This window comes from Myxocyprinus asiaticus, chromosome 9 (assembly GCF_019703515.2).
Source record: "Myxocyprinus asiaticus isolate MX2 ecotype Aquarium Trade chromosome 9, UBuf_Myxa_2, whole genome shotgun sequence".
Lineage (NCBI taxonomy): Eukaryota > Metazoa > Chordata > Actinopteri > Cypriniformes > Catostomidae > Myxocyprinus > Myxocyprinus asiaticus.
In genome coordinates this window covers 21,461,595-21,488,022 of record NC_059352.1, presented here as the reverse complement: position 1 = coordinate 21,488,022, position 26,428 = coordinate 21,461,595, and the positions used below count along the sequence as shown (strand labels likewise).

At 38.5% G+C, this 26,428-nt stretch overlaps 1 protein-coding gene across 3 annotated transcripts in view; it reads left to right on the top strand.

Moving 5' to 3' along the window:
* Positions 1-26,428, top strand: part of LOC127446579 (low-density lipoprotein receptor-related protein 8-like) — a 247,712-nt gene that overhangs the window by 165,338 nt on the left and 55,946 nt on the right. For all 3 annotated transcript variants that reach the window (XM_051707608.1, XM_051707607.1, XM_051707606.1), the window contains exons 5-9: positions 7,943-8,326; positions 10,604-10,729; positions 11,181-11,303; positions 16,526-16,645; positions 21,459-21,584. In XM_051707608.1, the coding sequence (XP_051563568.1) occupies positions 7,943-8,326; positions 10,604-10,729; positions 11,181-11,303; positions 16,526-16,645; positions 21,459-21,584 (879 nt within the window). The remainder of the gene's footprint in view (positions 1-7,942; positions 8,327-10,603; positions 10,730-11,180; positions 11,304-16,525; positions 16,646-21,458; positions 21,585-26,428) is intronic.

Genomic DNA, 26,428 nt, shown 5'->3' with positions numbered 1-26,428 from the left:
CTAGTAAGAAAAGTATAGGGTAAAATGAATAGATCAAGTAGTTCATTAATCAATATTACACTCTCAATTTCTTATTTACATTATCATTTTTTAATCCTCTTTATTCACATCCATTTAACTTTTCACAATAGTTTCTATTTGATTTTATGATTTGTCAAAAAAGTGTGATGAATTTAAGGGATTGTTCACATCACAGTTGTCATAAACCTGTAATACTTTCTTCCATGGAACACAAAAAGAGATGATATGCAGAATGTTAACCTCAGTCACCATTCAGTGGAAGTGAACGGTGACTGAGGCTGTCAGTTCCTGACATTCTGCCTAAGATTTACTTATAATTCATGGAAGACAGAAACTCATATGGGTTTGGAACAACATGAGAGTGAATAAATGATAACATAATTTTTTTGGTGAACTAACCCTTTTTAACTCTGCAAGTTGTAACTTTAGCACCACTTAGATGTTTTGTTTTTTTCTGTGATAGAATAATTTGCATGCACAGGCCATGTAATCCGCACAGCTCTTGCCCTTTTTTACAAATCAGTTTGTTATGTGGGTGGGAATACTGGCTGTACTCAGCACACAGTTGCGTACGCGGAGCTATTTGCACCCATAATGCCAGACGCTATGCTGTAACCCTCGAATCCCCTGGCAATAACCTGATATTTCTCTTTCATCTGTACTGCCTTTTGCAAATCCACCCAGAGGTAATGCTCCTGCCCCTGGTCAACATATAGCTGTACTTCAGATGTGAAAATGCCACAAACACCTGCAGGCTTGCTTCAGAGGGGCTTGTCCAGGGTTCAGTGCTCAAAATGGCAGGTCAATCATTTCCCCAACTATAGTAGTTCAGACCATTTCAACCTGCTGTCTGTCAGTCATTTCCACAATGAAAAAAGAAAATGTGTAGCTGTAACCTTGAGGTAATATTTTTACCTGATCTGGCCCGTAAAAGTGCCTTCATTGGTGTAAGCCAGTGAATTTCAGTCATATTTATTTATTTGACGAGAATATAACACAGGTAATTTAGATGTTACTACATGAAGTACATTTTAGATGTACTACATACTTTTTCCTTTTAATCTCCAAGCTGAATCATGATGAGCCACTGTAACACTTAATGATGGGAAAGGAGGAAACTGGGACCGGCTTGACAAACACAAAGACATTTAATAACACTTTTCAGTGTCCAAAGAAACAAAAACACGCACTCCTTTTCTGCCCGCTGCATCAAATCCTAAAGACATTCAGGCATCTCTCTCTCTCTCTGTCCTCTGCCGTTGTCTTCTCTCCTTAAATACTCCCACCGCCCCTCACTGGAACGCAAGGCCGGTGTAGCATGCAGGTGGAAGTCATTTGCCACTTATCTTCCTGGTCTCGCTCTGCCCAGATGCCACTTGGCTCCGCCCTGCTCACCACATTCCCCCATTGCCGAACTCAGGGCGAAAGAGAGGAGGAACGGAAGAGGGGGGCGGGAATAACAAAAGGGAGAGATAGCAGAAAGGAGAGAGAGGGGAGAGAGAGAGGAGCTCGCTAGCCCCAGATATGCCGTCGAGTGGTCCTCAGCCCGCTGTCCTACTTCCGTCCATGATGCCAGGTGATGGCACTGGACCCCTTAGCCGTTCCTTCCGGTTGCCGGTTGATGCGGGGCTCCAGCGCCACCGGATCGAACGCTCCCTCAGTGTCGCGACCCCCAGTCAGTGGCGAGGACTCTTTGGACGCCGCATCCTTCCTCCTGCCCAGGTTTTGGCACCAGTGTAATGCTTAATGATGGGAAAGGAGGAAGCTGGGACTGGCTTGACAAATACAAAAACATTTAATAACACTTTTCAGCATCCAAAGGAACAAAAACACGCACTACTTTTCAGCCAGCTGTGTCAAATCCTAAAGACATTCAGACATGCGGACAAGCTTCTTACATCTCTCTCTCTCTCTCCTCTGCCGCTGTCTCCTCTCCTTAAATACTCCCGCCGCCCCTCGCTGGAACACAAGGCCGGTGTGGCGTGCAGGTGGAAGTCATTTGCCACTTATCTTCATGGCCTCGCTCTGCCCAGATGCTGCTCGGCTCCACCCTGCTTACCACAGCCACCTCTACAGGGAGTACAGAATGACTGTCATGAACTACAGTTGAAGTCAGAAGTTTACATACACCTCAGCCAAATACATTTAAACTCAGTTTTTCACAATTCCTGACATTTAATCATAGAAAACATTCCCTGTCTTAGGTCAGTTAGGATCACTACTTTATTTTAAGAATGTGAAATGTCAGAATAATAGTAGAGAGAATGATTTATTTCAGCTTTTATTTCTTTCAACATATTCCCAGTGGGTCAGAAGTTTACATACACTTGGTTTGTATTTGGTAGCATTGCCTTTAAATTGTTTAACTTGGGTCAAACATTTTGGGTAGCCTTCCACAAGCTTCTCACTATAAGTTGCTGGAATTTTGGCCCATTCCTCCAGACAGAACTGGAGGACGTTCTGTGGACAGAAATGCCTTGTTGATGAAAGAGGTCAACAGAGAATGGCCAGACTGGTTCGAACTGACAAAGTCTTCCGTAACTCAGATAACCGCTCTGTACAATTGTGGTGAGAAGAATAGTGTCACAGAATGCTATTCTGAGATGCGGGTTGGTGCTGTTTTGGCGGCATGAAGGGGACCTACACAATATTAGGCAAATAGTTTTAGTGTTGTGGCTGATTGATGTAGATAGATAGGCAGATAGATAGAATTCTCATTATTGTAACTGTGAAAAAAATAAAATAAATTAAATTGTAAAGTATTTATACATCAAATGTGACCCTGACATGTTTTCACGACATTCACTCAACTCCCTGTCTTCTTCAATTTTTCTTTCCTGCTATATCTTCCTTTTCTTCCATTGTGCCTGTGGGCACTGTTATCTGCACTTGGAAGAGTTTTCATGAGTAGAAACTATCCCAAATCACCACAGTCTTTAGCTGCCTCAGTATGTTTGTGGCATCTCATCCCCTCAACTCAGTACATCATGGTTACAGTCCCTCTCCCCAAGAGCAGTCTCTCTCATACAAGTTACTATAATATTATGAGCTGATGGAGGACAATGGTGAATGCACCATTAACTCGGTGCTGACTTAGTGCCGCAGGGCATTTGCCTGGTGTAGCATGAGCCTCAGAGCTTAAGCTGCTCCTTGTGGATAGTTCTAAATGATCAGGGGTGGTCATTAAAATTGTGTGTAATAATTTGTGAGCAGGTTTGGTGCTGAAGTAGTTCTCACTATGGAAGGGGTTGCAGAAATCATATTTGTATTTTCTTTTTTTTAATACAGATGCACATTTTGTTCATGTTAAAATGCTCATTTAATAGAATGTTTCGTGTTCAGTACAAGTTAAGCTCAATCAACTGCATTTATGGAATAATGTTAATTACCACAGAAAATAATTTCTCTATATTATTTTTTAAAAAAAAAATTTAAAAAAAGAGCAAAAATTGCACTTACAATGGAAGTGAATGGGGCCAGTACATAAACGCTAAAATACACATTGTTTCAAAAGTATAGCCACAATACGTAAAAATTATGCATGTTAACGTGATTGTGGTGTGATAAAATCTATGTTCTACATGATTTTAGTGTGATAAAATTAATTACTTTTGAAATGTTGTGTATTTTATCATTTATGTACTGGACCTATAAAATTCTGTTAAAAGTTCCTTACTGTAACCACAATATTTGCCATATATATATATATATATATATATATATATATATATATATATATATATATATATAAATTAAACGGATATATATATAAATTAAACGGACAAGTTTAAATAATTTTTTAGTAAATCAACATTATGCAGCAAATGCTGTTGATTGAGCTTAACTTGTATTGAACCCACAACATTCCTTTAATGTTATTAGACAACTAAGTACTGTAAGCAATTAGTAAATTTTTTTTTTTTTTTTTTTTGGTAATTCCATTGGGTTCCAGCTAATCATACAATAATTACACACTTCACCTTGCATGAGCATGAACATAAGGATTTTATGGAAAACATGAATTTTACTATAATACAATAATGCACTGTTTAATACAGCATATATATATATATATATATATATATATATATATATATATATATATATATATATATATATATATATACACATGTATTGCTATTTTATTACTGCAATGTTAAATACATTTACTTCCTTTCACATTCAGTTCCACTAAAGATTTTTTCCACTCTGTTGTTTGCCTGTGTGTGGTTCAAGGTCACTGAGATCTTGCTAATGTAAAGCCTTATCTACTATCACTCTGTGATTGGACTAAGGAATGAGTAGTTGATGTTGGTCAGTGGAATTCAATTGACCTGCTTTGAGCTTTTCCTTTCTGCTCTTTTAAAATCTATTCACCGTCGTCCCTGACCTCTACAGGAGATACCATCAAAATCCACATAGCACAGATATATCAGCAGACACTGAATGACATAAGTCAATCTGGCTCAGAGCTGTGTGTGTATGTACTGTCTACAAGGTGCTCTTTTATATCTCTGTAACATTAGATGGATTTCCACTCTCCCCAAGCTAACACTGTTCTTCGATTTGCTAGTCTCCTGCTGTATGTATTTTCCCATTTATGCTTTATCATCCAATGGAAAAGCATTATATCTGCATGTTAGCTTGTAAATTCTGTTTTTGTATGGCCCAAAGATATTAGTTAGTGAATGCAATTTGCCATCAACTGCTGCAGTGTGATAAATGTGAAGCTAGGATTCTGTGATTGTCTCTTTCTAGCTATTCTAATTTCTATGTACATACCTATAAACCAGAATTTTACATTATTTGAAGAAAATGCGAGTTGTATGCATGCAAAACTCACCATTATGTTGTGGGTGGTTACTGTGGTGTTGCTATGCAGTTGCTAAGGTGTTTTTTTTTTTTTTTTTTAGCATACTGCTTTTTCCAATTACTAAGATGTTCTGGTTATTTGCCAGGTCATTGCTAAATGGCTGCAAGGGTATTGTGGGTTGTTGCTTACTAGCCCGAGATAAAATAGCCCACCCCCAAGTGTCTATGATATTCTGGTCCCTAGATATAGTTTGGGTCACTGCTTCATTGTAATTCTGTGGGATGTTATCACCCATGTTATTGTCAACCAGGCGAAAAAAAAAGTAAAAAAAGAAGAGGCAAAAGTCTGATCACTTAGAAAAGTAATAGCACTCCTCTCAATCAAAAGCCTACTCTATTTGAGACATCACTCATGTCCTCAAGCCCCTTTCACACCGCCAGCAGCATTGTTGCTTATACTCTGTGATCTGTGTCGCAAGTTTGCATTCCTACTGCTGCCACCGCTCTAATGTTATTGGTGGACTACACAACTTGCCATAGTATCTTTTGAAATGCTGATTACAGTCCAAGTACAAACACTAAGATTGAGCAATAGTAAAAGTGAGGGTTGCCTTAGTAATCACCACAAATAAGCATTTGATGCAGATATCAGTTAGCTGAATGTGGTATTTGAATTTATTTTGTTCATTCAGTCCATCTCGTCTGGAAGAGTACATAGCTACTTGGTTTGATTTCCATTCTAACTGGAATGTGGCAGTACTGCCTGTGTGCACTGATGTATGATAAAGCTGTACATGTCTGGGTTCTGTTGGTCTTTGAGAGCGTGTTGTTTTAAACTGGTATCTACATCACTGGGTGAGCCTTTTCATTTCCACTCCTGCCCTTTTTGTCCCTCTAGAGAAGAGCAGGGTCAATCAATCCAATATCTCCCTGCTCAGAGCAAACACAACCTTCCATCCCATACCCTATACACACAAGCAAGACCCAATCACTCCCTCTTCTATTGAAAACAAGCTGCGTTTGATGTCTTCCTTGACCTCGGGAGCAGAGGAATTATGTAGCATAGATAACATCAACATGTGTTTAATGAAGTCACTCACTTACTATGTCAAATCAGATGATAACAAGCCTTTTTTAAGCTTGATATGTCATTTCACCCTTTTACCTTGGCTGTTTAATAATCATTTAAGACAACTTTGAGTGGCTGACAGCAGGTATAGAGGCTAATTTCCTTATAACTGCTCTTAATTTGTTTATTTTAGCCAATTAGATGCTTGTTAACTGATCAGCTTTGCAAAAATACAATTAGCAGTATGTCTCATAGACCATTATTATAATTGGCCTTAAAAGCAGCGAGCGTAGGTGGCAAAAATATGAAATGCAAATGATCTAAAGTGCAATGAATAACAAGAATGACCTTTCTGTGATAGCGCAAACAACATTGATTTTGAGTCCAGGCAATACAATTCTGATATTGTCACCATTTTGAACCCATGTTGCTCTTTGCAAATAGTTTTCATATTGATGCAAAGTCACCAACTGTTAGGATCAATTCCTTTCTCTTCCTATTTGCTGAAACATTCTCATATACAGGGTGCCCCCAAAATGTTTGATTACTCATATCTTAAAAATGCATAAAGGTGTTTGCACAAGTTTTGGCTTGCTTCTACGACTTTTTGTAAACAACATCGTGAGCAACAACTTGCTACAAATAAATAAATAAATTGTTTAGCTAAGTTTTCAGTGGCAGCAAACTTAGGTGATTCTCTTTTGCCATGTGGCCCCATTTTTTTTTAGGCCAAATGATTTACATATTTATTTGTAGTAAGTTGTTGCTCACAGTGACGTCATTTTGTTGTTTACAAAAAGTCATAGAAGTATGCCAAAAATCATGCAAATGCCTCTATGCATTTTTAAGATATGAGCAATCAAACATAGTGGCCATTTTTGGGGTCACCCTGTACATACAGTACAGTATAAGCCATTTCAAATCCTTTTATAGTCTGTACAGCTCTTCAGGATTCTTATTCCGTTAAGGTGGGTGACCCCATTAAAGAATGGACAGCTGATTGCTTCAGCACAGATGAGCGCATTAAGTGTCTGTCGTCGTTGTGGGGCTGAAGTTTGAACCCCAGGTGACCCACAGCACGTTTGAATCTGTGAGGTCATTTAGCAGACAGCAGCAAAGAATGGCTCAGTGCTGGTGCTACATTTGCAATAAGCCTCCTGTGAGAATGACTAATTCAGTCAATTTACTGGAATATTACCTCATATTACCCCTGTCTTTTTCTCCTTAGATAAATTAGATGAAATACTGAAGAGCTGTTCAGTCATGACTTCAACCCTGGTCTCTTTTGACTTCTCTTTATAGCAGCCATCTTGCAACCATTTAGTTATACTCTTGCAACCAACTAGCAATGCCCTAGTAATTACCCAAAACACCTTGACATTGCAATAAATGAAAACAAGTTTCATGAAAATGTAATACATTTTTATTACGTATATATTTATTTATTGTTGTGGAGAATCTAAAGGCAATTTAAGCCAGATACAAGATTAAGATTAGTTTTTAACTGTTTTTATCCCTTAAGCAGGTCAAAAATGACCCAAACACATCAGTAGGGGGACATAAGTTGCTAAATATGGACTACAATGGTTGTCTGATTTATCAAGCATGTAAACTTAGATCCTTGTTGTATGTCTAGTCCTTATTTAGAAAATTGTTAGTAGCTTAAATTTTTAAAACCCCACAGCTTCAAAATTTGCATTGGAGGTGTGACTGCGTAATTTATGTTGTAGAACAAAACGTGAAGTGTCTCTTCACGTAATGTTTACCACATACCTTATTATACTTATTTGTATAATTGGCCTTATTGTAAATTGAAATGAAAACCCCTATTATAAAAACCCATTGGAAATTCCTGAGGGAACCCCATATGGCTCGAAAAGGCTAATTCTCTTACAGGTTTTAGGACTACAAACTGAACGAAGCTCTATTCTCTCTGATTAAAGAACTGTTGATGTTTTACTGCCTTGTGCATCTGTGTTTTGTAAGGCCTTTCATGGTGTAAAACGTTGTTAAAATAAACTACCCTCCACTTCCCTCCAGATGCCAAGGCCTGCCCAGCTAAAGAGTTCCAGTGCCGTAACCGTCTATGCGTGGCTCCCACATTTGTCTGCGATGGGGACAATGACTGTGGTGACGGCAGTGACGAGGAGAAGTGCACTGCAGCCACTGCCAGCACCTGCGGCCCTCATGAGTTCCGCTGCAATGACTCGGAATGCATCCCAGCACTGTGGAGCTGCGACGGAGACCCAGACTGCAGAGACAAGTCGGACGAGTCTCTGGAGCGGTGCAGTCGCAGGACAGAACCTCAGAAGCCCCACTGCCCTGCGGGAGAGTTCCGCTGCAGAAGCGGAGAGTGCATTCATCTCAACTGGAAATGCGATGGAGATGCAGACTGCAAGGACAAGTCTGATGAGGCCAACTGTCGTAAGTGTGCAAGAATACTAGAATGTTTTTTTTAAAGCTGTTGACCAGTGTCAGAAATTAATTATTTTTTGTTTAGAGGCAATATTAACTCCATGGAATTGATTTTCAGTGGCGTTTTATAACCATTATTAGGGCTATTTCTTTTTTCTTACCATATAATAACACACAGTCCATTTATTTAAAGTACTTTGTCTAGTTATGGCTGTTACTTACACCCTGTCTGCACCGAAAAGGAGCGGCACGTCACATCAAAAGCAAATAGAACCCATTATAATCAGTGATGCCCTATTCTATTTCTCCAGCCCCTCTGTCTTAAATAAAATTATTTTATTAATTTTAAGGAAATCCATTCTTTGTTTTGTAATGGGGTAAAATGGAAAGGAGGAGGCAAGAACTGGACGAAGCATCGAAGTAATATTTAATTAAACAAAAACACACAAACAAACACATACAGGGCAGCTGCCTGTAGCTCTCTCTCTCTCTAACTGCTGCCTCCGGCGGCTTTTATCCCTATCGTCGGCTTGATTAGCCTGATTAAGGGCCAGGCATGTGTCATCATGGCCTGCACCCCCCACAGGTCTTCCCTGCCTTCTTGGACCTGGGAGGGAGACAATGGGAGAAAAAAAAAAAAAGAGGGATAGGCCAACACGGAGCAACAGCAGGAGAGAGAGAGAGAGAGAGAGCGAGAGAAAAAAAATGTACTCGCCAGTTCTCTGATACGCCATAGCCTGGTCCTCGGTCATTCCTCCACCCTCTAGTGGATGACAGCCGCTCCTCCCAAGGTGGATCAGAGGCAGTCCTCCAGCCCCTGGCAGACAGAACGTCCCACCACGTTTTGATGGATGGTAGGGGTCTCCTCCACCCCTGTCAGCTGTTCTCCCACTCCAAGCAGTCCGTAGTGAGCCCCTCCCTGCTCACGGGTGGCAGTTTTCCCTTTGACCCCGCCGCGTTTTAGCGGCCGGTAGGGGTCTCCTCTGCCCCTGGCAGTGGCCTGACCATTGCATGGCCACGGCTGTTCCTTTGGGGTGGATGGTAGTACCGTGGATTCTACTACGGCGCATCCCTCCTCCTTCCTGGGCTTCAGCACCACTGTAGCAGGGTAAAATGGAAAGGAGGCGGCGAGAACCGGACGTAGCATCAAAGTAATATTTAATTAAACAAAAAACACAAACATAAACACTTACAGGGCAGCTGCCTGTAGCTCTCTCTCTCTCTAACTTTATTCCTCTCGTCGACTTGATTAGCCTGATTAGGGGCCGGGCGTGCATCATCACGGCCCCGCCCCGCCCTCCTCGCCACAGTTTTCTTATACTAGATTAAAGAAATTAGCAACAAGTTTACTTGGCCTATGTGAGCATTCTGTATTGATTGTTGCTAAACTGTTTGTGTGCATGTGCTTGTATTTCTCCTAATTTGTAGAACCCAGAGCAAGTTGGCTTGATATAATTTGCTGTGCTGTGCTGAAATTTATCATGCCTGATGTTCTCCCTCTGCAGCTACTCTAAAGCACACAGTATGAAAGATTAAAGAAATTAAAAAACCTTTATTTTCCTGAACTGCACATTTTCTCTTCAGTATGTTCCCTTATGCTCTTGAGTATGTGAATGATTGTTTTTGGTTTTAAGACTTTTTTGAAGGTAACAATTGCAAAAACGAGAGCAGGTATATGTCAAAACCATTTGCTGTTCTATAGCTATAGTTTACACCAGGAATATGGAAGGGTTATATGGGTGATCAGCATGAAATTGTTTGATGGTGAGATGCTTTAGTATCGTGCTTGTTCTTATCTGACACCTTAAAAGGGATAGTTCGCCCAAAAATGAAAATTTTGTTATAATTGACTCACTGTAATTTTGATCCACCCTGTATTATTTTCTGTCTTCCGTGAAACGCAAAAGGAGTTGTTTAGCAGAATGTCCGAGCTGTTCCTTTCTATGTAATGAGAGTGAACAGTGATTTATAATCCCAAGCTACAAAATAACACAAATAAAATTATCATAGAACAATAAAAGTATCATAAAAGTGGTCTATTTTTGAGTTTCAGCAGAGGGGAAGATTTGAAATATATCACACTTCCTTTTTGGAGCTTCATTGTAAGGGAAGGAGTTGATTTTGCCTCATGTCCTTTTGTGTTTCACTGAAGAAAAATACAGGGTTGGAATGATATGGGATTGAGCAATGATGACAGAATTTTAATTATTGGGTGAACTATTCCTTTAAAAACTCAAAAGCTTTATCTTATGTAATATAATTAAAACCTGTATCTCTGTCTTACAGCTCTGCTGACTTGCCGTCCTGATGAGTTCCAGTGCGGCGATGGCTCATGCATTCATGGCACTAAACAGTGTAACAAAGTCCACGACTGTCCAGATTTCAGTGATGAGGCTGGCTGCATCAATAAAAGTGAGTACCGCCATCTCTCTTTTGATTAGTCTCATCATCTCCTCTTTCAACAGCCTTTTCACTGAAACAGGGTGAGATGAAAGAGTAGAGTGCACCCAATCATGCTGTCAGTAAACAGCCACAAAAACACTCTAAGACCAAAAAGATGTACTACTAAAATATACCACATTGCATACTTCGCAAATGGCATTTTTAATCAAACTCACTTCAAAAGAATAATTATTGTGATTTACACAAGTAGGACTTGTTCTTTAAACTTGTTGGTATTGGACAATCTGTGCAATTTTAGGGCTAGTTTAGAGTTGAGTAAAAGATAACCGATTAAATTTTTTTGGGAGAACTATTCCTATTGTTTTGGATTTTTATATTGGTGCCCTACAAAATTGTGTTATTTGTATTTATATGCTCATGAATAAAGTGTAAGAACTCTTCTTCACTGTGTCCTTTACAGCCACAAAATGTGAAGGTCCTCTGAAGTTCCTGTGTAAGAGCGGAGAGTGTATTGAAAGCAGTAAGGTGTGCGACAGTATCAAGGACTGCAAGGACTGGTCTGACGAGCCTGTAAAGGAGTGCGGTGAGCTCTCATGTAAACTGATCGTCATACAATCAAATAAACAAAATCATTAAATACTATTATGCTTGATAGGCCAACATTAGGCCCACACTGAATTTGCACACTTTTTCACATCTGCACAATGGATCTAAAGGGATACTTCACCCAAAAATGAAAATGTTCTCGTCATTTACTCACCCTCATGCCATCCAAGTGTATGACTTTCTTTCTTCGGAGAGTGACCGGAAGTAAACAGTTATAGTGAAAAGGACTTAAATATTGATCTGTTTCTCACCCAAAGCGATTGTTTCACTTTAGAATACATTAATTTAACCACTGGAGTTGTATGGATTTCTTTTACAATGATTGTCTGTGCTTTTTGGAGCTCTAAAGTGTTGATCACCATCCACTTGCATTTTATGGACCTACAGGGCTAAAATATTCTTCTAAAAATCTTTGTTTGTGTTCTGCTGAAGAAAGTCATACACATGTGGGATGGCATGAGGGTGAGTAAATGATGAGAGCATCTTCCTTTTTGGGTGAACTAACCCTTTAAATATGGTAAAATGTGTTAAACAGAGCTTAGAGTATTACAGTCTTATTGATATGTGAAAGCAATGTCAAATTAGGCAAAATATAAGGGGCAAAGGATCATTAAACAATGTGAAAGGTGGCCGTTTGAATTCTTGGAGCTTTCTGCAGAATTTTGTGGGTACATTTTCCATGCAGGCCAAGTCATCAAATACTCTGATTTTAAAGGTACAATATCATAAGTACTTTCCACACACATGTATTGTTTTCTTTCAAGCTCATATTTGGAAACATATGGACACACACATTAGTATTAGTGGGCATTTAAGCTTATAGGCAGTGTTGGCTTATTAGGAGCTTCACTTGATCAAGGGCCAACAACTCACAGAACGCTCATTATGATCAAAGTGTGAGTCTTCCCGTGGGTGCTCTCATCAAAGGAGAACGTGCCCAGCGTGCAGTACCTCTCAGCCTGTTATCACAGACTATAACGGCTCCTATAGATACATTCTTCTCCATTCTAGTCTTCCATCACAACAGGGAACTGGACTTTTTCTTCAGTGATAAGGTAGAGCTGAAGATGTCATCTCATTTTCTCGAAGGTTAAATGCTTTCTCCTATTCCAGTTCAATATACAGAGACCAGACACTTCTCACAGTTCCTTCTGAAAATGTACAAATCTGGAAATTCCATACTTCACCTTAAGTAGGAGTATTTATAATATTAAGTGATGTTTTGCAAAAAATGTCTCACCAACTAAATGTTCAAAGTTTTCTAACACCTTGCAGCTGTACATTAATTGGATCTGTATTTAGAAAAAGCCAGAGCCCCTGCATTCCACTTCTCTCTCTTTCTGCCTCTCTCTCTGTTTGTCATCTGTCCCTTTCTCCTTATCCTCCTGGTTATGTTTATCCTTGTATCTATCTTTAATGTAAAATACATAGTCCCCCACTGGCTCTTCAGTTTGGTGTTAATTTCCTTGTGGTTGCCTCCACTCAGTGGATGAGATTAGAGTGGGCACCTGATGTGCAGCAGCCCCCTGTTGAGCTCAGTGCACACTGGACCGGCTCCAAGTGGGCCACTGCCTCTATGCATACTAAATCACTAGGACTGGTGCCAAGGATTACTCTTCTGTCATATTCACTGGCGTGTCCTGTACATGCTACTGTGTACATGATTCATATGTGGCCTGGAGAAAATCATGTTTCTTGATTCCCAGAGAGTGTACAACTCTTTCTCATTCTGCTCCCTAGTTCCCGATGACATGAATCAGAATATCGTAACACAAATTCAGGCACTAACAAGGGCCTTGATCTACTAATCATTGGGACACTGATGACTCAATTACCTGAGATACAATTATGAAGTTGTAAATTAAACTAAAATAGCTGGCATTTATCAACAATATCGTTGTATAACACGCCATTGTGCATTTTAATTGCAGTTCTTAAAAAGTGCAGTTCTATTATGAAATATGCGCTTGTCCTACATTTTTCATTAAGTAAAACATGAATAACGGCATTCTGACATGAAACGCATGTAATAAAGCAATATATATAACATATAAAGCAAGACACAAACTTGACACGTGTCAAAATATTTTATTTTGTGTCAGTGATGGTTTCATACATGTTTGAAAAACATTTATTGTATTTTCTACCAAAACATTTATTTAATGACTTGTCAACTGGTGTAACCATCAAGTAAAATGTATTTGTCACGAATCACCAGAGAATGAGAGAGGCTCAGGACCCAAATGCAGAGTTCTAAAAAAGGGGATTTATTTATAGAAAACTAAAACCAACATAAACTCCCACAAGGGGGAAAAAACAAACATAAACTATCCCATACGGAAAAAAGGTATCCAGGCTGGGGCAGAGGGTAAAGGAAACTGGTTGGACTGGAAAATGAGGCAAACACTCAGGACCAACTGGACGGGGAACAGGACTGACTGGAACAAGACCAACAAACAAGACTGACTGGAATACACACAAGACGAACTGGCCCTGGACAGCAAACACGAGGAGACTAAAACAGGGAGAGAAATCAACAGGTTAACAAGACAGGGCAGGTGTGACTAATAAACTAATAATGGGTAAACAAGGAGGCGGGGTATGACATAAGACAGAGAGACACATGGCAATACAGAAACGAAACAAAGCCATGTGCTCTCACAAGACAACAAATGACCCGAATGGCATGAGCGCACATTGCCAAGACAATAAGGTAATATACGCCCATGCCAACTAACAAACAAGACAAAAGAATGCGCAGCAACGCCAAACAAAGTGATGTCACGCATTCTCACACTTAACGAAACCTGAGCATACACCGCGAGGCAAATGCCATGCGATGCACGCAACAAGAGACAAAAACAAGACAGGACACCTGTGCGATAGTTCGGCCACACACAAACCCGAAATCTCAGACCGAAGTGACCGAACCTCAGCACAACGTGAAGACAGCTCACGAACATGGGTGTACCTCGTGTTGCACTGCGGGGAGGGGTGGAACGATGTCTGGGTTTTCATACCTGCATTAGGCGCAATGTTATGTGCTACCGTGTGTTATGTCCTACCACCTTTTCCATGCTTATAAAGAGCATGTTAAAGATGTATTCCTGACATTTAAGGACATACAGTAGTTACTACAATATGTTTCTGATTTCAGCGGGACAGTCACAGTTTTTTCATAGTCTAATACTGTATTTATGTCTATGCTTTGTGTTTGATCAGTTGCTGTTCATTTACAGTGGTGCTGAAATGCTGCATCTTGATGATTTACTGCATCTTTACTCTTTCTTTTCTTCATATTTTCTGAAAACTGCAGTTGTGAGTAATGTAAATAATTTTAAATGTAATAATTTGAAACTAATCTAAGTATTTTTTTTTTCTGAATCCTCCTCTTTCTAGTCGTAAAAATGTAAACTTCGCCACATTATTATCCTTCACTAGTCAATATGTATCTAGTCAATATGTATCGCATCCTGGTTCCCCTTGATTGTTTAGGGCACCCAGCTGCAAGAACATAAATGGATGCCTATGAATATAGCCCATTTACACTAGCTACTAACTTCTTATGAATAAGCTGTTTTCATTTATCGAATTTGATTTCGCCAACCAGCGCCTAGATTTATTGCATGTTTGCACGAAAATACCAAACCTCCCTGGCCATGCCCACTGACTTTGTGTGTATGGCATATTACATAGCACTGCACTTAAGATGTAGCAGTCTTAAAATAGAGCCCACAGTCCCTCTCACTCACTTTTTAAGTGTGCATTTCTCTTACTATCAACCTCTCTTTCAACCTGTCTTCTTTCATTGTACCATGTCTTTTCTCTCCTCTATTCCAGCTGAACTTCTTGTGGTATTCTTTGGTCTTAATCTATCTCCTGCTGTCAGCTGTTCCTCAGCATTAGCATCAGCTATTATGCCTCTTACTTTCTTTCTCTTATTTTTCTTCCTCTAGCTGATGAGTCTGTTTTTGTTCTGTCAGGCTAGTTCATGTGTCTCTGGGTTCTGTTGCAAGACTCATTATTATCCACACACAGTAGGTCCAACAACAAACTAGTTGATTAGTTGAGAGGTATCTAGAATTGTTGTTTTGTTTTGTTTTTGGCAGTGTTTAAACCCTCTCAAAAAGCTGCATCTTTAAATGTATCACTTTTAAAGTATTTCCACTACATTCGTAAATAATCTAGTGGATGTCTTTGGTTGTTGAGTAATATGCTGTTTTTTGAGACTCCTTTCATAAGATTGGTGTTCATGTTCCGCTCTGTTTGGCTGTTTTTGAATGCAAGAATGCATCTCATTTAAACACCAGAAAAATGTCTGATCTTAATTATATAAATACAGTAGAGAGTGGCAGAAAGTAATTGGGGAGAGAGAGGTGGAACGAGGTTTGGGTGTGTCGCAGACTGGATTCAAACCTGCATTACCCACATGAGCACCTCAGTGGTTCAATCTGTCACATGCAATGCATTGAAATATATTTCTATTTTCTTTGTTACATTTTCCTATTGCAATTATGATTATTACCACATTTTCATGTTTTGACTTTTCTTAGGGACAGTGAGCGAGTAGGTATAGCTGCAGGTCGGAGATCTCCAAATGGGGGCGTAATCTCCAAAAGAGGGTGGGGTTACTCCAGAAGGGGGCGAGGTTACTCCAAAAGGTGGCGTCACTTCCAATCATGGTTAGGCTTAGGGAAAGGGTTAGGTTAGGGGCTCCATATATCGTTGCTGGCAGTTTGGAGCTCCCGCCTCTTCTTAGAGCTCTGCCTGCAGCTACAGTATATCCTTCTCACATTAAGAGGAAACATACTGTTTTCCTGTAGAAATGAAATAAGAATATTGTATTTCTCCCTGTCATCTGTAATGAAAGAAGCCATCAAAAAAGGTCCAAATGTGTTTGCTGCTTTTTATGAATTTCCCTAGACTGGTCAGTGAAATACTTGCAAGACTTTTGCCATATTACACTGTCATTTTCTCTTAAAGCGCCAACCACACACACACTTCCTCTCAAGCTTTTAAGGCAAGTCTGTCAGAGAGATTGCACTCACCTCATCACTTTCTCATAAACTCTTGGCACAAACCTGAAACTCAACTGAGAAAATGAGAAAAAAAATAGCTCACCCATCATAAATCGCTGTCAGGTTGCCATGGGCACTTACCATCCTAGGGGCATACTGACCTTTCTTTTTTCTATTATAGCTCTGAATGAATGTTCCAACAACAACGGCGGCTGCTCTCACATATGTAAGGACCGGCGGATTGGCTATGAATGTGAATGCCCCTCAGGCTACAAGCTGCTGGACAAGAACACTTGTGGAGGTAAAGCCACCTACATTAGTTTCAGTTTAAGACTTCTAAATTCAATGGACCCTTTTCACATTTCCGGGGTTGGAATGTAAAATAAATTAAAGTGGGGTAAACCTCTGTGGAGGTACATGAGAGACCACAGAAAATATTATTTTTGCATTCCCATTTGCTCCAACAGCAAAAGAAAAAATTCCACTATTAAATTTCCAAGACTTTCCAAAACAGGGAAAAAAATAGAGCACGTTGGATTACGGCAGTCAGAAGAGAGAAAGATCCCTAATTTACTGTCACTCCCTCAGCAGTTGAATTTGAAACCCCATTGCAAACAGTGTTGACTTTTTTTAAATAATCATTAATGCCAGGAAAACCAAAAATTTTAATGTTGTAGATGTATATTTAATAATAATAATAATAATAATAATAATAATAATATATTGAAAATAATTTTTTTGCTAGTTATACTGCTAAATGAAGGCAAAAATGCATCATTACAGTCTGTGAAAAGGATCCATTAATATTTTAGATTTCAACACCGTGTTCTGCTTCTGAACCAGATTTTAGTGAACGCAAAGTGCTCTAGTTTCACTTTAATTTAACAAGCATGTAATGGCAAATCTTATTTTTATTGTGGGTTCAAATGCAGTGTTAATGACACGCAGTGACACAGAGCAGCCCTGTGTCATACCCATTTAAGGCTCTGATATACTTCTGTAGAAGTTCTTCTTTGTTCTTATTTCAGGGTTAAAAATACATTTTAAACAGCCGAGCAACAGTATACTGTTTGCGAACATTCAGACACCCACCACACCACTGTGGGAGGCGTTTAGAGTACATTTAAATACGAGGACACTCAGTAAAACCTTAACTCATGTGACATTAAAATGTATTAACAATGACTTTAGTAGAATTCACATGAGGTCAGTACAAGAAGTTGTTTTAACACTAGATGATGATTTAAAGTAATATATTGTATATGCAGTAGAAAATGTTTACATTCTCAGTTCATGACGCTAATGCACTAACAAGCTTTTTGCGGCCATAATATGCGCTAGTTACGCTCTGTTACTGTAGTTTTATGATGACACTGATACTATTGCAAAAATGAGTGCATAAAAGTGTTGGTGTGCAGAATAAAGACAAAAGAATGATGATAGGCTTACTTTGGGCCGATGTGTGAATGGCTTTTGCTGCAGATGGCACATGAGTGAATGGGCACTTGAGAGTAGATTTGATTCCTTTTTTTAGACTGATTAAACAAACGAAAAATCAAATGATATGGTCTTGCAAAATGAACGATCATACAGATGTAGGTACATTTGCACCAGCTCGCTAATAACTCTACACACCGGTGTGTTTATGTTGACTGATTTTGACTGACTGAACAAGATAAACAGAATTAGCTGTCAGCCTCAAGGTAGGTGGAGCTCCAGGTCACTCCTACCAATGCTGTGGACCAATGGTAGTAAGATGGGTTTTTAGCAACCGGTAAGAATTTTTCCTAAAAGCAAAACACCTTCTTTTTGGCCAGATTTTGTTCTAAATTATGTCATATCTGTTCGTTCTTCGATTTCATATGATGTATATTGGGGCCTTTATTTCTAAGAAGATGATAGAATTAACAAACATAGAATCTCAAAGGTCTTCATGAGAAAGAAGGGCTCGTGGGTTGAATCGGAGAGCCTTAAAATAATGTGTGAAAGTGAAGAATTTTGGATGAATATTGTACTATTGTATACTTTAAAAATATTATTTAATATAATATAATATACAGTTGAAGTCAGAAGTTTACATACACCTTAGCCAAATACATTTAAACTCAGTTTTTCACAATTGTTGACATTTAATCAGTAGAAAACATTCCCTGTCTTAGGTCAGTTAGGATCACTACTTTATTTTAAGAAAGTGAAATGTCAGAATAATAGTAGAGAGAATGATTTATTTCAGCTTTTATTTCCCCCCAGTGGGTCAGAAGTTTATATACACTTTGTTAGTATTTGGTAGCATTGCCTTTAAATCGTTTAACTTGGGTCAAACTTTTTGGGTAGCCTTTCACATGCTTCTCACAATAAGTTGCTGGAATTTTGGCTCATTCCTCCAGACAGAACTGGTGTAACTGAGTCAGGTTTGTAGGCCTCCTTGCTCGCACACACTTTTTCAGTTCTGCCCACAAATGTTCTATTGGATTGAGGTCAGGGCTTTGTGATGGCCACTCCAATACCTTGACTTTGTTGTCCTTAAGCCATTTTGTTACAACTTTGGAGGTATGCTTGGGGTCATTGTCCATTTGGAAGACCCATTTGTGAACGAGCTTTAACTTCCTGGCTGATGTCTTGAGATGTTGCTTCAATATATCCACATAATTTTCCTTCCTCATGATGCCATCTATTTTGTGAAGTTCACCAGTCCCTCCTGCAACAAAGCACCCCCACAACATGATGCTTCCACCCCCATGGGATGGTGTTCTTCGGCTTGCAAGCCTCACCCTTTTTCCTTCAAACATAACAATGGGCATTATGGCCAAACAGTTTAATTTTTGTTTCATCAGACCAGAGGGAGGACATTTCTCCAGAAAGTAAGATCTTTGTCCCCATGTGCACTTGCAAACTGTAAACTTGCAAACTGTAAACTTGCAAACTGACTTTTTTATGGCAGTTTTGGAGCAGTGGCTTCTTCCTAGCGGAGCAGCCTTTCAGGTAATGTTGATATAGGACTCATTTTACTGTGGATATAGATACTTGTCTACCTGTTTCCACTTTGCTGTTGTTTTGGGATTGATTTACACTTTTCACACCAAACTACGTTCATCTCTAGGAGACCGAATGCATCTCCTTCCTGAGCAGTATGATGGATTCATGGTCCCATGGTGTTTATACTTTCGTACTGTTGTATGTAAAGGTGAACGTGGTACCTTCAGGCATTTGGAAATTGCTCCCAAGGATGAACTAGACTTGTGGAGGTCCAACATTTTTTTTTTTTTGTGAGGTCTTGGCTGATTTCTTTAGATTTTCCAATGATGTCAAGCAAAGAAGCACTGAGTTTGATGGTAGGCCTTAAAATACATCCACAGATACACATCCAATTGACTCCAAATAGCCTATCAGAAGCTTAATTAAACTTGACATAATTTTCAATTTCCCAAGCTGCTTAAAGGTACAGTTAACTTAGTGTATGTAAACTTCTGACCCACTGGAATTGTGATGAAGTCAATTAAAAGTGAACCAATCTGTCTGTAAACAATTGTTGGAAAAATTACTCATGTCATGCACAAAGAAGATGTCCTGAATGACTTCAACATAAGTGTATGTAAACTTCTGACTTCAACTGTAATATAATATAACTGCTATTCGGGTTAAGTGGGTTCCAACAACAACAACAGTATACAGTAAATGCAAAATGGACCAAGTAAGGTTGATCAAAAAGAGAGAAAGATATTTTGATATTTAAAATATTAGTTTTTAATTTAATTAAAACCACTGCCAAAAGTTATTAATACGTTCTTAAAGCCTTAAAGGAAATTGTGTAAAAGTTAAACATGAATATATGACTTTGGTTTATGAAGGTTTATGACGTATACATACACCTATGACAAAAGTATGACAATTTGTTTGACAATTAATTGTCATTATCATGAAAGCCCTAAAACAGACAATTTATCGCAATTATTTGTTTGACAATTAATCGGCAGCCAAATTTCATAATCGTGACAGCCCTAATATGCAGTATCATAAGACAATCAATACATGTACTGTATATATAACTTTATATAACTGTCCTCTCCGATGTTAGATTATACAGCTTTCGCTTTACTGGGTACCTTCACGGTAGATCCAAGCAATGTTTTGAGTTCTTTTGAGTGTTTTTACATTCAGTGTTTCTTCACATTCAGAGTTCATTTAAGTTTTTTTTGTTTTTTTCATCAGTAACCACTTCATGTTAGCTACACATTCTACAACACTCACCACTGTGAGAGTGAATACAGAATAAATCTACAGCTACAGGTCACTACAGTGTCTGCAAAAGTAAACCCATACTAAATCCATCAGTAGACAGGCCTAGAATCAGAGGAATGCACGAGAGAATTTGTTTGTCTCCACTTTTTAACAGAATATTTCGGGTTCAATAGAAGTTAAGCTCAGTCGACAGCATTTGTGGCATAATATTGAAAACCACAAAAATGTATTTTAAATTTTATTTTAAATTTTATTTTAAAAAAAGCACAAATCTGGGTTACAGTGAGGCACTTACAATGGAAGATATCATGTCAGCAAAACCTAAAGCTATTGTAAAAATGACGATTTTAACAACTTTACAGCTCAAAATAATACATGAGTTTTAACAGAAAAATGTAATTAAGTGCTTTTATAAATTTATTAGCTTCACATTTCTGCTTTTAAACCCTCCAAAAATTGGCCCCATTCACTTCCGTGCCACACTGTAACCTCGATTTTTGCTTGTTTTAAAGAAAAAGAGGGACGAGTTGAAATTATTTTTTTGAGGTAATCAACATTGTCACAAATGCAGTCGATTGAGCTTAACTTGTATTGAACCCGAAATATTCCTTTTGCATTTTTGCTCTGACCCATGGTTAATTTTTGACCCTGGACCATTGTACAATTTATCGCATGAGTCCACTGCTGTTCATACATTGTAAATGTCTATGAATTGTTTACTTTTATTGCCGTCATCTTGAAATTTATAGGATAGAAATCCCCAGATGGTGTTTGTAAGCATCATTTATCTTGTCAGTGGACAACTTCTTTCAAAAGCTCCTGTTCTGTGTGTATCTCTGCTGTGATAGTAATGCTTTTCTGATGCTTCTTTCCAGACATAGATGAATGTGAGAACCCTGAAACCTGCAGTCAGATATGTATCAACCTCAAAGGTGACTACAAATGTGAATGCTACGAGGGCTATGAGATGGACCCAGTTACTAAGACTTGCAAAGCAGTGGGTAAGACACTACACACCAACATCTCCATCCAGCTCTGCTCTTCACCATTAGTGCAAATGTGCCTTCTACCATGGTCCAAAATAAACTTTTTGCCACACCTACTAAATGGCAAGTGAATTGAGAAATGTATTCCAGAACTTAAACTTCTAAAAGCTAAATTCAAGAGCTTTAAGGACCGTGTGCCAACATGGTAAATAGTGTAGAAACAAAGAGATTTTATGGTAACAATACGGTAATAAGTTCCATTAGTTAATACACTAGGTATCATGAACTATCAATATATATTTTACAGCATATATTACTCTTTGTTAATGTTTGTAAATAAAAATACAGTTGTTCATTGTTAGTTTGTGTTAGTTCATAGTGCATTTACTAATGTTAACATATACAAATTTGATTTAAAAAATGTATTACTATATGTTAAAATTAAATGATTGAAAGTATTGTTCATTGTTAGTTCATATGAACTAATGTAGTAAACAAATGTTAACAAATGGAACCTTATTGTAAAGTGTTTGAAGGGTCATTTAATTTATGATCACATAGACAGAAAACAGTATTGAAAATTTTGATATGGTTCGTCATTTATTTTGGTTCGCAATATTTCAAAATGTAATATATTGTCCCATCCCTACTATCTATAAAAAAGTTTTAAGGTTAAAGGGATAGTTGCCCCTGTGGTACATTTTCTCGTTTTCACTAAAATAATTATTAGAAAGGTTTCCAAACCTCTCTTCTTATTTACAAATTCATCCAGATCCGACAAGAGTCCTAAAAGTGATTCTCCTCATTTACTCACCCTCATGCCATCCCAGATGTGTGTGAATTTCTTCTGCTAATCACAAATGGAGATTTTTAGAAGAATATCTCGGCTCTGTAGGTCTATTCAATGCAAGTGATTGGTGGCCAGAAATTTGAAGGTCAAAAAAGCACATTAAGGCAGTATAAAATTAATTCACATGCACCTGTCTGAACCTGTGGAAGATGAGGCACAGATGCTCCTGCACAAGCAGCACTCAAAGCATGCCTTCAGTTCATCCAACATCTACAGTGTATTGTAAAATCATTCTGTAATGCTGTACTGCGCTGTTTTATAGTGTGATGTTTTTTTGGCCTTTTGCTTCGGCGGCATCTTTCTCTACACATTTGCAGCTGGACAGGTGATGTTGTGCTAAAAGCTCTTGTATGGAGATGGTTTAGGTATGTTTTTATGCAAATTACTAACTTCGGGCACATGCTCCTTCATTTAGAATAATCTGGATTTATTAACATAAGAACAAGGCTAAGAACAAACTTATGTGCATGCGCACTTGTTGTGAATCTGGCAGAAATTTTTCGTGAGAACTTTTCCTGTGCGTATAATATGCAAAGTCCACACAATTATTAGTGAATGAGACCCATTGTTCTTGAATTGCAATTCTGTTGGCTGCCGACTGGCCAGTAACTCTTTATGCTTTATTTAATCACAAGCCAGGTTTTACTCACATTTGGCTCTTGGCGAGTGATAATTTTGGGCCCATCAACATCAATTATTAGCCAACAGAAGCTACAGATCAAAAATAGGAATAGAAAAGTAAGACTGCTACTTAGGCTTGAAAATGTATCCAAAAATAATTATGAGGAGAGGTGCTCATTGCCACATGGTGTTACTGTCAAAACATTAAATGTGTTTTGTCATGCCCTGACGAAGGCAGCTAGTCTGCCGATAAGCGTTGGCTATTTAATGTTGTGTTGCCTATGAAATAAACATTCTGCAATGGAGATTGAGTGCCTTGCTCTTTTGCTATCAACTGTCATTTGATGTTTTGACAGAAGCTACAGATCTTTGAGAATTTCATGGAAGTAAACAGCAAATGTTTAGATTTGTGCTTATATGATTTAAATATTTAAGGAGATTCAAAGGTTCCGTGGCAAGACAATGAATAGTTGCTTATAGAGTAAATATACATAGAACTTTTAATAGCATAGGAAACTGAATCTTCCAATACTTCAAAAACTCTTCAAACACCCCAAAAATAAAGTAAAAATATTTGTAAATGCTTTGGCTTTCATAACATTTAGCATAATAAAATACATTTAAAGGTTTGATGGAGAGCTATGATTGCCATCAGAGCATTGAATTTTATCTTTTACTGTATTAGTTATAATCAGTGATGAGGAAGCAGACATTAAAATTGGTTCTGTTTATTAAGAAGTGTGAAAATTCATTAAGTGTCTGTTATGCCTCAAAACAAACAAAATATACCAGATACCTTCAGAGTTGAAGTTACAAAACTCATCCCATCAATCTTTGGAGAGGCATTTGAGGACATGTTTCTCGAATATGCTTTAACTTTGATAAGTGAAGAAAACGGTGGGGTGTTATTTTAGCAGGCTGCTTGTTTACTTCATAAATAAGATGGGGTTGGTGTGAAATGGCTTGCGTAGGAAATGTGAGGGTTTTGTGGACCTAATTAAGCTCATCTTTTTGCAGGGCTTTATTGCACTTAATTTGCCTGACCAGCCTCCGTAAAACTTCAGTGCATTTCCAGCACTCTCGAAGGGCTGCATGACAGCTGGAGGAGCTCTGTCATTAAGTGCAGTGTGTAAAGCTGACCAACAAAACCTTTCCCTTGGGCTAAACAGCACACTGAAAACTTAGTGAAGTGATTCCTTTCTAGTTAAGTGATTCCTCTCTTCAGAAGCTTCATTCTGTTTTTACTGTATTTACGTACAACAGTCTCTGGAGTTTACTCAGAATGGTGCCAAAAACAAAAAACATCCAGTGAGCGGCAGTTCTGTGGCAGAAATGACTTGTTGATGAGAGAGGTCAATGGAGAATGGCCAGACTGGGTTGAGCTGACAGGCTACAGTAACTCAGATAACCACTCTGTACAATTGTAGTGAGCAGAATAGTATCTCAGAATGCACAACACATCAAACCTCGAGGCAGATGGGCTACAACAGCAGAAGGCCACATCATGCACTTTATTAGGACCATAGTGTTCCTTATAAAGTGCTCAGTGAGTGTAGAGGTAGAGTGGAAGTTGTAAGGGAGGATCAATTCCCTATTAATGTTATTGGTGTTTTAATTAAATTCTCAGCAAGCAAATATGGGTTTGGTTGTCCACATACTTTTGTCCATCTAGTGTATCTGAGTATTTCACGACTGATTTAGAACCCATGGTATGCAGGAATAATAGTTTTGTTGACTTTGTGCTAAGATTAGAAATAAGAATTTTAGGGGCCTGGGTAGCTCAGCGAGTAAAGACACTGACTACCACCCCTGGAGTCGCGAGTTCGAATCCAGGGTGTGCTGAGTGACTCCAGGCAGGTCTCCTAAGAAACCAAATTGGCCCGGGTGCTAGGGAGGGTAGAGTCACATGGAGTAGCCTCCTTGTGTTCGCTATAATGTGGTTCTCGCTCTCGGTAGGGCACGTGGTGAGTTGTGCGTGGATGCCGCGGAGAATAGCGTGAAGCCTCCACACGCGCTTTGTCTCCGCGGTAACGCGCTTAACAAGCCACATGATAAGATGCGCAGATTGACGGTCTCAGATGTGGAGGCAATTGAGATTCGTCCTCCGCCACCCGGATTGAGGTGAGTCACTACGCCACCACAAGGACCTAGAGCGCATTGGGCATTGGGCGTTCCAAATTGGGGAGTTAAAAAAAAAAGAAATAAGAATTTGAAAAAAGATTAGATTTTTGATATTTTTAGCCAAACTAAATTTGCTCTGCAGTGATCTGTGTGTTTTCTTTTAAATAACACTTCACAATTTTTCCTCACTCTTCCACCCTTTTAGTATGCCTAGAAAAGCTATTAAATAGTTTTAATAGATGGATCCTTTTGTCACAGGTATATCTTTCAAAATGTAAACTAAATAACTTTTTTTCTGTTTTCCCCCACTCGTTCCCTTCATAAGCATATACGAAGGAGGCACACATTAAAGATAAGAGGGAGATGTGCTTTTATGTGCTGTGTGCCCAGACTTTTGTTTTCTGGGCATGAAAACCATTTTCCAGGCACAATAGTAACTGCAAAAATGACCTTTGGGTACCAATATGAGATATAATGACTCGTGACATGAATAGAGAGCACAGAGAACGTTCAGTGTCTCTGTTAGTAATCCAAAACATGAACAGACCAGTGTCACCAACTTCACGTTCAGGCTTATTTATTCTTTCAACAGCTACTGCAGAGCAAAAAACAAACAAACAACAAATCAGACAGTGCCTTTCCTATGAGATATTGAAGAAATGTACACTGTCCCTTTTATACTGCATGCAGTATTTAGATTAAGTATATAGTTTTTGATAATTGACATTATTAGTTTGTTTAGATTTGATGGAACAATGTTATAAATGAAAAGGCAAAAAAAAAAAGAAAAAAAAATTTATATCCTAAGATTTCATTCATACTTGTTGCTTATACAGTATATCCTGTGAATCAGTATATTAATAAAGTCATGTCATGAGGAATACAATTTTCCTTGATATTTTGACAAATACAAGGTGATTGTACTATAAAAACAAGTTTCAGAACTCAAAACTTCCACTCCAGTCCAAAAATAACATGTATTGTTTATACTATGCAAAAACTACTTGTTTTGAAATTGGCCACATTGTGATGTCATTATGTGGTGTTCATTTGAATAGCCCCATCTCCGCAACATATGTAATAGTCACGGTGAAAGTGACTGACGTACTCCGACACTAAAAGTGGCAATATTGTTACTCTAATCTGCTTTTAACCAACAAAAAGGTTAAGATTGAGTAAGAATAAGTTGTTATGTCCACAGACATTTTTGTGTTCCTGGTTGTGAAAAAAAACTGCACCTCTGCATATCCTTCCAAGGGATTCCAAT